Source organism: Belonocnema kinseyi, chromosome 4 (genome assembly GCF_010883055.1).
Source record: "Belonocnema kinseyi isolate 2016_QV_RU_SX_M_011 chromosome 4, B_treatae_v1, whole genome shotgun sequence".
Lineage (NCBI taxonomy): Eukaryota > Metazoa > Arthropoda > Insecta > Hymenoptera > Cynipidae > Belonocnema > Belonocnema kinseyi.
This window is the reverse complement of record NC_046660.1, coordinates 17,889,950-17,902,015: the sequence shown is the minus strand read 5'-3', so window position 1 is coordinate 17,902,015 and position 12,066 is coordinate 17,889,950. Positions and strand designations below refer to the sequence as shown.

The 12,066-nt window shown below is 23.2% G+C and overlaps 1 protein-coding gene across 3 annotated transcripts in view; it reads left to right on the top strand.

Moving 5' to 3' along the window:
- LOC117171399 (vinculin) overlaps positions 1-12,066 on the top strand; it is a 90,781-nt gene that overhangs the window by 16,099 nt on the left and 62,616 nt on the right. For all 3 annotated transcript variants that reach the window (XM_033358677.1, XM_033358676.1, XM_033358675.1), the window contains exons 5-6: positions 4,898-5,098; positions 11,801-12,041. In XM_033358677.1, the coding sequence (XP_033214568.1) occupies positions 4,898-5,098; positions 11,801-12,041 (442 nt within the window). The remainder of the gene's footprint in view (positions 1-4,897; positions 5,099-11,800; positions 12,042-12,066) is intronic.

Below are 12,066 nucleotides of genomic sequence, written 5' to 3'. Positions count from 1 at the left end.
CCAGAATATTCATTCCTACAAAAAAGTGAAAATTTTCAACTAAAAAGAATAATTTTCCAACCAAATATCGAACTGTTATATTTTCAGTTGAAAAAAATAATATACAGCTTGAGAAGAAACGAATTTTCAACAAAATAGCTCATTTTTCTACTGAGAAGATGAATTTTCAATAAAAATTATGAATCATTATCAGCAAGAAATTAATTTTTAACAAAAGAGTAACTCTCAGCCAAGTAATTAAATCTTCATATAAAAAATAATAATTCTGAATAAAAAATATTTTAGTTGATTATTCAGCCAAATAAGATTTAAATTTTGAATGAAAAAATAATTTAATTGAACCCAAAATAACTAATTTTCAACAAAATACGTACATTTTTAACGAGGTACTTGAATTATCGACTAATTTATTTAAACAAACAGCATTAAAAAAGAATTTTATATAAAAGAATTGAACTCTACTTTTACAAATAAATAATCATTGTTATTCAATTTAATATTGCAATTTAAACAAATGAAGCACGCTCTCAAAAAAAATTCCCGAGAATGAGAATATAACCGAGAAATAAATTCTCTGAGAATTTATGAAAATCTCGGAATTTATTTTAATTAATAGAAAATTGCATTTTTTCGTTAACTTTTAGTTTGAAAATTCAACTCTTTTATTGAAAGTTTGTCTTTTTTATTTTAAAGTTTACCTGCTTTAGCAGAAATTGAATATTTTTTTTTCGATAAAAATGCAACTGTTTGGTTAGAAATTAAGCTATTATACTATTTTCTTAAAAACTTTACTATTTCGTAGAAAATTTACTCTTTGTTTAAAATTTATGTTTTGTTGTTAAAAAATGAACTGAAATATTTTCTGGATGAAAGTTCCACTTATAAAAAAAATTTGTTTTTTATTACAAATTCATCTGTTTTAGTACAAAATTGATCTTTTTTTGAATAAAAATGCAACTATTTCATAGAGAATTTAACTGTTTTGTTAAAAATTCATTCTTTTTGGTTAAAAAAATTCGTTTTTTTGGATTCAAAATTCAATTTTTTTTGTAGAAACTTATTTTTTGTTACAAAAATTCAATTGTTGATGTTGCTGAGTTAACTGGAATCTTTTTTGGGTGAAAACTCAACTTTTTTTGTAATAAAAAATTCTTCTGCTTAAGATAAATTTCATATTTTTTGATAAAAATGTAACTTTTGTCTTTTTGAATTGAAAATTCAATTTCTTTGGCAGAAAATTATTTCTTGTTAAAAAATTCATAGTTTGGTCGTGAAAACTCGTCTAAAATTTTTTCAACAGAAAATCCAACTATTTTTTTGAAAATTTATCTCTTTGATTTAAAATTTCATCTGTTATAGAAGAAATTTCATTTTTTGTATGAAAATGCAACTTTTTGGTTAAAAATGGTTCTTCTTTGCTTGATAATTCAACTAATTTCTTTAAAACATTTGGTTAAATCGTTTGTCTAAGAAATCACTTTTTTGTTAAAGATTTATATTTTAAGTTGAAAAGTTATCTCGTTGGTTTAAAGTTTAATTATCTTGTTATAAATTAATCTTTTTCAATTGAAAATTCAACTACTTGGGTTTGAAATTTCCTTTTTTGCGTAAAAATGCATCAGTTTCGTAGAAAATTAATTTTTGGTTTTGGTTTGAAGGTTCAATAATTTAGATAAACTTTTATTTATTTTTTAAGTGAAAAATCTTCATTTGTTGGAAATTCGTCTTTTGGATTTAAAATTCTTTTTTTTTGTTGTATTAATTTTTTGATTAAAATATAAACAATGACACTTTTTCGTTAACAGTTTGTTTTGTTAGGTTGAATATTCAACTATTATGTTAAAAATTCAATTATTTTGTTGAAAATTCCAGTATTTTGTTAAAGAGTTTTCTTTTAAAGTAGAAAAAACTTTCTTTTTTTTTGTTTGAAATAAATTAATACATTTGAAAATTTTTAATTTGTATATAAAACACTGTAATTTCTGAATATGTCTGAGCTAGAAAATAGTTTATATTCAAACGCTGATATAGCCTGAACAATAAAAATATTGTTAAAAATCATAAATTCTTAAATTCTCCTAAATTCTGTCTTATTCTCGATTATATAACCTGAACTTAAATTCTCGGGAATTTAAGAACTCTACAAGCAGGGAGCTGAATTTTCAACTAACAAGATAAATTTTCTATCAAAGAAGACAATTTTCTAACAAATTACATAATTTTTTAACCAAACAGTTTAATTTATCAAACAAAAAAAATGAATTTTAAATTAAGTAAGTTATTTTTTCACCCAAAAAAGATTAATATTTAACTGTGCAATTTTTATTGCGGAAAAATAATTTTCAATAAATGAACGAATTTTCTATAAGATAGTTTAATTTTATACCATAAATTTTATATCCATAAAAGAAGAATTTTCAACTAAAATTATGAAACTTCAAGCAAAGAGATGAATTTTCGACTAACTTAGGATTATAAATCATCAACCAAAAAAAATAATTTTCAAGAAAATAGTTCAACTTTCAAACAGGGAGTTGAATTTTCAACGGAAAATGTAATAGTTCATATTTTAACAAAAAAGGTTTTGATAAAAAAATATACAGTATTTGTATTTAACCAAAAAGGGCGAATTTTCAACAAAATACATAAATTTTCAAAAAGCAGCTGAATTTTTAACTAAAAAGATCAATTTTAAATTAAAGAAAACGATGTTTTGACAAATTGCATGCATTTTTAACCAAACTGTTTAATTTTTCAAAAAAAAAAAATGAATTGTCAATTAAGAAAATTTATTTTCCATCCAAAAAGATTAATTTTGATTTTAATTAAAAAAGGCAGTTGGATTCAACCAACAAAGACAAATATTTTACAAAATACATACATTTTCAAGCCAATCGCATAATTTTTTAACCAAACAGTTTAATTTTTCAACCAAAAAAATAAAGTTTTAATTCAGAAAATTAATTTACCACCAAAAAAGATGAATTTTTAGCCCAAAATGTCATAAATATTTGATATTTCAACAAAAAAAAGATTTCAATAAAAAATATAAAAAAAACAGTTGAATTTCACCAACAAAGATGAAATTTTAACAAAATAGTTTTTTTTTTGTACCAAAAAGTTGAATTTTCAACAAAATACATAGTTTTTCAACCATACCGTTGAATTTTCAACCAAGAAGATTAATTTTCTATCAAAGAAGGTGAATTAAGAAAATTAATTTTCCACTCAAAAAGATTAGTTCTGATATCAATCAAAACAGGAGTTGGATTTAACCAACAAAGACAAATTATTAGCAAAATACATCAATTTTGTACAAAAGAAAACGAATTTTTAACAAATTGCATACATTTTCAACCTAACAGTTTAATTTTAAACACAAAATATGAATTTTTAACCAAGACAATTAATTTTATACTCAAAAAGATTAATTGTGAATTTATAACAAACAAAAAAACAGTTGGATTTATCTAACAAAAATGATTTTTCAAACAAGAAGATCAACTTTCTATAAAAAATACGATTCTTTAACAAATGACATAAATTATCAAATAAATATTTTAAACAATGCATGTGATGTTATTCCAAATTTTATTTAAAATTTTCATTAAGGAGAATTAATTTTCAATAAATGAACGAATTTTCTAGAAGACAGTTTAATTTTTTAGTAGGTAGTTGAATTTTATACGAAATTGTTGAATTTTAAAGTCAAAAATACGAACTTTCTATAAAGCAGTTGAATTTTCAACTTTTTAAGAAAAAAAAAGGAATTTCTAACTAAAATTATGAAGCTAATTTTTATGTTTGATAAATTTTATGATTATGACCCTATTCAGGCCTGGGACTTACTACGCTGTTCACACTATTTTACACTTTTTTTTAGCAATGACACTATTTTAATACTGTTTCGAAAAAATGACACTTTTCCTTGAAAAATCTTTTTTGAAGATTAATTTTTTTACCAAAAAAGATAAATTCTCAACAAAGCACAAACATTTTTTATTCAGATAGTTTAATATTTAAAGAAGAAGATAAATTTTATATTAGAAAGGAACAGTTTTGAAAAAAATATACATTTTTAAGCAAGCAGTTGAATTTTCAAGAAAAAAAATTTTCAATAAAAAGGAGTTTGATTTAACCAATAAAAATGAATTTTTAACAGAATTCTTGAATTCCGAGCTAAACCATATTAATTTTCAACCAAACAGTGTAATTTTTTACCAAAAAAGGCGAATTTCAACCAAACAGTTAAGTTTTTTACAAAATTGTAAAATAGTTAAATTTTCAGTTAAAAGAACAAATTTTTAACTAAAATTAGGAATCTTGAACCAAAAAAATTAACTTTTAAGATACTAGTTGAATTTTTTACCGATAAACCCCGAATTTTCAACTAAATACGTCGATTTTCAGTCAAGTCGTTAATTTGTCTACAAAATTATTTAATTTTCGAGTCAAAAATACGAATTTTCTACAAAAAAGTTTAATTTTCAACAAAAAACTTATTAGTTAGCCGAAGCAGATTAATTTTTAATCAGGCAGTTGTATTTTGAACAAAAACATTACATTTCTACAAAAAGAGATCAATTTTCAAACCAAAAGATGAATGTTCAACAAATAGTTGAATTTTCAACGAAGAAGAATGATTTTTTTTTAAATTGCAGCAGTTTCATCGAAATAATTTCAATCGACAATAGTAACATTTTGAAATTTTAAACTTGAATTTCATTTTTTATAAAAATAAACTCTATCACGTCGGAAAAGTTGCAATTTTCTTGACACTATTTTTTTTTTTTTTTTAATTAGTGATACTATTTACACTATCTTCGATCTCTAAAGTGGATCCGAGGTCAGTACTTTCTAAAGAGAAGTCACTAAATAAATAATTTTATTTCTCCAGGTCAAGACACTTGCCCCAATTCTTATTTGTTCAATGAAAATCTTCATTCACATACTTTCTCACGGTGGAAAAGGAGCCGAGGAGGCAGCTGAAAATCGAAATTATCTTACTGGTCGAATGTCCGACGAATTGAATGAAATAATTCGCGTTCTCCAGTTGACGACCTACGATGAAGAGGAATGGGACGCTGACCACTTGACGGTAATTAATTTTAAAAACCTGGAAATCAGGGAAAAGTCAGCGATTTAGAAGAAAAAAAAATTGCAAAAGTCAGAGAAAAATAAGTAGGACTGCCGCACTTTGAAAAGGTTAAAGGTATTTCAAATATTTTGGGTATTTAAAAAGATTCCAAGGAAACGATTATTTTTAATAGACTTCAATAATTTGAAAGGATCCCAAAGGATTTGAAATTTTTTTTAGACATTTCAGGGATTTTCAAATGATTTAAAAGGATTTGAAATTTAATATCTTAGGGTACTTTGAATAAACTTTGATAATTTGTAGTGATTTTAAAGATTTTATGGTATTTTCCAAAATTCCATAGCAAGAGCTTTAAAAAGTTTCAAAGGCTATCAAAAGAATTTGAAAAATGTTATGATTTTTAAAGATTTAAATTAATTTGAAGGTATTTCAGAGGATTTTAAAGATTTTAGGGTATTTTTTTTTTAATTCTAAAGAAATTTTCAACGGATTAAAGAGTATTTGAAATGTTTTGGGGGAATTTAAAAACAATCCAAGAATTTTTTTATAGATTTCGATAATATGAAGGGATTTCAAAGAATTTAAGAGATTTTACGGTATTTTTAAAAAACCCAATGACTTTTCCAGAGCCTTAAAACAATTCAGGGAATTTCAAATGATTTTAAAGAATTTGAAATTTAATATCTTAGGGGACTTTGAATAAACTTCGATAATTTGAAGTGATTTTAAAGATTTTATGATATTTTTCGAAATTCCAAAGCAAGAGCTTTAAAAAGTTTCAAGGGCTATCAAAAGAATTTGAAAAATGTTATGATTTTTAAAGATTTAAATTAATTTGAAGGTATTTCAGAGGATTTTAAAGATTTTAGGGTATTTTTTTTTAATTCTAAAGAAATTTTCAACGGATTAAAGAGTATTTGAAATGTTTTGGGGGAATTTAAAAACAATCCAAGAATTTTTTTTATAGATTTCGATAATATGAAGGGATTTCAAAGAATTTAAAAGATTTTACGGTATTTTTAAAAAACCCAATGACTTTTCCAGAGCCTTAAAACAATTCAGGGAATTTCAAATGATTTTAAAGAATTTGAAATTTAATATCTGAGGGGACTTTGAATATACTTTGATAATTTGAAGTGATTTTAAAGATTTTATGATATTTTTCGAAATTCCAAAGAAAGAGCTTTAAAACGTTTCAAGGGATATCAAAAGAATTTGAAAAATGTTATGATTTTTAAAGATTTAAATTAATTTGAAGGTATTTCAGAGGATTTTAAAGATTTTAGGGTATTTTTTTTTTAATTCTAAAGAAATTTTCAACGGATTAAAGAGTATTTGAAATGTTTTGGGGGAATTTAAAAACAATCCAAGAATTTTTTTATAGATTTCGATAATATGAAGGGATTTCAAAGAATTTAAAAGATTTTACGGTATTTTTAAAAAACCCAATGACTTTTCCAGAGCCTTAAAACATTTCAGGGAATTTCAAATGATTTTAAAGAATTTGAAATTTAATATCTGAGGGGACTTTGAATAAACTTCGATAATTTGAAGTGATTTTAAAAATTTTATGATATTTTTCGAAATTCCAAAGCAAGAGCTTTAAAAAGTTTCAAGGGATATCAAAAGAATTTGAAAAATGTTACGATTTTTGAAAATTTCAATTAATTTAAACGTATTTCAAAAGATTTGAAAGATTCGAGGGTATTTTTAAATATTTCAAAGAAATTTTAATAGACTTAAATAATTTGGAGGGATCCTAAAGGATTTGAAAAATTTAAATGCTTTTGAATTATTTCAGGGTATTTTTAAGAATTCCAAGAAATTTTAAATAGTTTTTAATAATTTGAAGATATTTAAAAATATTTCCCAGAATTATGGAAAATATGGAATTATTTTATAGGACCCATAATGTTTCAGGATATTTTGAAAGATTCTAAGCAATTTTTAAAGAATTTTTAAAGAATTTTAAAGAATTTAAAACATTTTACGGTATTTTTAAAAAAACCCAATTACTTTTCCAGAGCCTTAAAACATTTCAGGGAATTTCAAATGATTTTAAAGAATTTGTAATTTAATATCTTAAGGGACTTTGAATATACTTCGATAATTTGAAACGATTTTAAAGATTTTAGGCTATTTTTCAAAATTCCAAAGGAAGAGCTTTAAAAAGTTTCAAGCGCTATTATAAGAATTTGAAAAATGTTAAATTTTTTTTTTTAATTCAAAGAAATTTTTGAAAAATTCAATTAATTTGAAGGTATTTCAAAGGATTTCAAAGATTTTAGGCTATTTTTTTTTATTCCAAAGAACTTTCAACAGATTTCAATGATTTGAAGGTATTTCAAAGGATTTGAAAGATTTTAGGGTATTTCAAAATATTTCAAGGAATTTTTAATAGACTTCAATAATTTGAAGGGATCCCAAAGAATTTCAAAAAATTTAATTCTTTTGAATTATTTCAGGGTATTTTTAAGAATTTCAAGAAATTTTTAATAGTTTTTCATAATTTTAAGATATTTTAACAAATTTACTAGAACTTTGAAATATGTGGAATTTTTTTATATGACCCATATTGTTTTAGAATATTTTGAATGATTCGAAGGAATTTTATTAGATTTCCAAGGATTTCAATGATTATAAGTCTTTCCAAAGCTATCGAATTATTTTAATAAATTTTCATAGAATTTATTTACAAGCATTAAGGGATTTTCGTAGTGTTTCAAAAATTTTCAAGTATTTTTCAAAATTCCAAAGCTAGCTTTTTAAAAAGTGTCAAGGGCTATCAAAAGAATTCGAAAAATTTTAGATTTTTTTTTAATTCAAAGAAATTTTTGAATATTTCAATTAATTCCAAGGGATTTCCGACAGATTTCGCTAATTTTAAGATGTTTCAAAGGATTTGAAGTTGCTTTTAAAAAATCCATTGAATTTTCTGGAGCTTCAAAAAATTTATGAGAATTTCAAATTATTTGATATTTAATATCGTGGGGTACTTTGAATATAATTCGATAATTTGAAAATCTAAAGATATTTTTGAAAATTCCAAAGAATTTTCCAGAGCTTTCAAAAGTTTCAAGGGTTATAAAAAGACTACAAAGAATTCGAAAAATTTTAGGATTTTTTTTTTAATTAAAAGATATTTGTAAATATTTCAATTAATTTGAAAGTGTTTCAAAGGATTTGAAAGATTTTAGGGTATTGAAAAAAAAATCCAAGGTATTTTCAACAGATTTGAAAATATTTGAAATGTTTTGGGGGAATTTTAAAAGATACCAATAAATTTTTAATAGATTTCAATAATTAGAAGGTATTTTAAAGGATTTAAAAAGTTTTAAGGTATGTTTCAAAATTGAAAATTCAAGAGCTTAAAAAAGTTTCTAGGATTGTCCAAAGATTTCAAAGAATTTAAAAACGTTTAGGATTTTGTTTTAAATTCCAAGACATTTTTAATATATTTCAATTAATTTGAAGATATTTCAGCGCATTTGAAAGTTCCTCGCAATTTCAAATGATTTATATCGATTTGAAATTTAATATATTAGGGCACTTTGAATAAACTTTAATAATTTGAAGTGATTTCAAAGATTTTAGGGTATTTTTCAAAATTCGAAAGAATTTTCAAAAGCTTTACAAAGTTTGAAGGCTTATCAAAAGATTTCAAAGAATTTGAAAAATTTTAAGATTTTGTTAATTCCAAGAAATTGTTAAAGAGTTCAATTAAGTTACGGTTATTTCAAAGGATTTTGAATATTTTAGGGTATTTTTTAAAAATTCCGAAAAAGTTTCAACAGATTTGAAAATATTAAAAATATTTTGGGAAGATTTTAAAGATTACCAGACATTTTTAATAGATTTCGATAATTTGAAGGGATTTCAAAGGATTTTAAAGATTTTAGGGTATTATTTTTTTAATTCCAAGGGTTTTTTAACAGATTAAAAAATATTCGAAATATTGTTAAGGAGTTTTAAAAGTTTCCAAGAAATTTTTAAAGATTTCAATTAATTTATTAAAATTTCAAGGAATTGTCAGCAGATTTTTTTAAAAAAGTTTATGGCGATTTCAAAATATTTGAAATATTTTAAGACATTTAAATATATTTTAATAATTTGAAGTGATTCCAAACGACTTTAAAAATTGTATAGTATTTTGAATAATTACAAGTAATTTCAAAAGATTTGAAATATTTTAGGGAATTTAAAAGTATTCTAAGAAATTTTCTATTTATTTCAATAATTATAAGACATTTTCAAAAACTTGAAATATTTTAGTGAATTTTAAAAGATTCCAAGCAATTTTTAAGAGATTAAAAAAAATTCCCGGAATATCAAAAGATTGCAAGATATTGTAATACATTTTCTAGGATTTCGGGAATTTCAGGGGGTTTTCAAAGATTTTTTACAATTTATTTGAATTTGGAATTCATCCTGAATTCTTATTAATTTATCCTAAATTATTTTTAATTATTTTCAATTCTTCGGAATTCTCTTGATTTTTTTTCTAAATACTTAAATTCCTTTGATTCACTCCAGTTTCACTGAAGTCAATTGGAATCAATTTGAAATATTTTAGCTTTTTTTTAATTCCAAAGAATTTTCAAGGACTTAAAAAATGTCGAGGGATTTATACGGATTTGAATGATTTTAAGGGATTTAAAAAAAGTTCTCATAAGGTTTTTAAATATTTTAAAAGATTCCAAGGGATTTTATGAGATTTCCGAGAATTGACATTACTTTAAAGGATTCTAATAGCTGTCAAGTAATAAGTTTCGTAAAAAAATTCAAAGATTACGGAAAATATCAGATTTTATAGAAATTCACGGGATTTTATAATATGTTATTGAATTTCAAAGAGTTTATTTATAAGAAGTGAAGATTTTTGTGTGGTTTCAAATATTTTAAGAGATTATCAAATATTTTTTGCAATTATTTTGAATTGATTTGGAATTTACCCCGAATTATTATTAATTATTCTTGTTTTTTATTAATTATTATTATTAATATTAAAACTTCATAATAATATATTGTCAATTAAAGGATTTTATTAAATTTAAAATATTGATTCAGTCAAATATATTCAATTTTTATACCATTCAATTTGAAATTTTTAATTAAGAAAAAAGATTAATTATTGAATATTTAGCAACATTTGAATTTTTATTTAAGACAAGTAAATTGAAACCAAATATTTAAAATTAAAGAATCTTTAACTGAACTCTTTGACATAGAAAGCCTGGAATCGTAAAAATTTCGAAGAGCTTTTAAACTTTGAATTTTACAATCTTAATTGTTGTATTTGAAAAATGCTTAATTTGTGAGTGAAATTTAAAAATTTTGATGTGTAATTTACAAATGAACATTTGTAGAAAAAATTTGAATAATTTTAAAAGATACTTAGGAGTTTTAAAAAGATTAAAAATTATCATACAAATTTTAGAAAGTTATCTGAAAATCTTCTAGAATATTTTTTGAAAATTTTGTTTAAATTTTTTTTAAGCTTTTTAAATATTCTCTTAAAATATTTGTTCAAAATGAAAAATTATTTTCAATTTTCCTATGAATCTTAAGAAAATGTTTTTGTTCTTTTGAAGCCCTTAACAATTCTTGAAAAGAATCCAAATTGTAAAGAAATTTTCTAAAATTTGCAGGATTTTCTGAAAATTGTAGAAAAAGTTCAATTAATTTTGACAGTTATTTAGAAGTTCTAAAAAAATTTCCAAAATAATTTTAAATTTAAAATAAATTAAAAACAACTTCTAGAATTCTCAAGATTTTGAAATACAGTCTTGAAGCTTTCCAAGGATGTGTAAACTATTTAAAAAGAAAAGCATTGAATTTCTAATTTAAGAAGAGTTCGGTGACAAATTTTGCAATTTTTCAATATTTAATGTTTTAAGCTCAAAATTCCTTAAAAATATATATTTTTTGAAAATTTTAAAGTTCATTGATTGATTTTTTAATTTAGAGCATTGAAAATGATAACGTGGATTTATATTGTTTTATATTGAAAAATGTTAGTATCTTTAATTTTATACGCGAAAATTATTGAGCATTCGAATACAAATTTTTTTAATTAAAAACTTTTAAATTTCAATTTTAAAAGTCAAAATTTAACAGTGTCACTTTGAGTGCTTTTATTTAAAGCTCAGTTTTTATTACCTCAAGTCGAAATTTTTTTAACTTTAATGTTCCATTTTTTTTAATTTCATTGATCGTGAGAAATGTTTGCGAACCGGGAAAAACCCGGGAATTTATTTCGTCGATTGAAACGGCCACCCTGTTTAAGCACACTTTGAATTCTTAGTCATTTCATTAATTTTTTTGTTTAATTCGATTGTATAGTTCTAAACTTCTTTCAAGTTTAGAATTCAATAAATTTTTCATAATTTATATTGTTTTCAGTTCATTTGAATATATTTTTTAATTCTCCTTGAATTTTTATGAATATCATATAATTCTTCTCATTTTCCTTCAATTCTTTTAAATTTACTTCAGTTTGACAGAAATAAATGAAACGTTTAGAATTTTTTTCTGTGAATAAAGTGGCCACCCTGGATCAGTGAATCTGAAAAATGAACCCGGAAAAAGTCAGAGCATTTTTAAAATAAAATTTTGTGGTCACTCTCTTAAGAGGTTATTCTCAACATTGAAATTGAAACTGATTAACTATTCAAATTTTTATTAAAAAAAAAAAAAAAACAGGTTTTAAAGAAAGCTCAAAGTGCGATAGAGTCAAGAATAAGGGAGGCTTTCGACTGGCTCGACAATGGAAGTGCTTTGCGAGGAGGCGTTGGAGAAAAGAGTATTCGACAAATAATAGATCAGGCTCAGAGGTTAGCAGATCGTTACCTTCCACCTTCTCAGGCTGAGCCAATGGCGAAATTGGCTGGTGAAATTACAACAATGACAAATGCTCTTTGCGAACTTCGACAACAGGGCAAAGGTTTGTCAAAAAAACTTTCAATAAA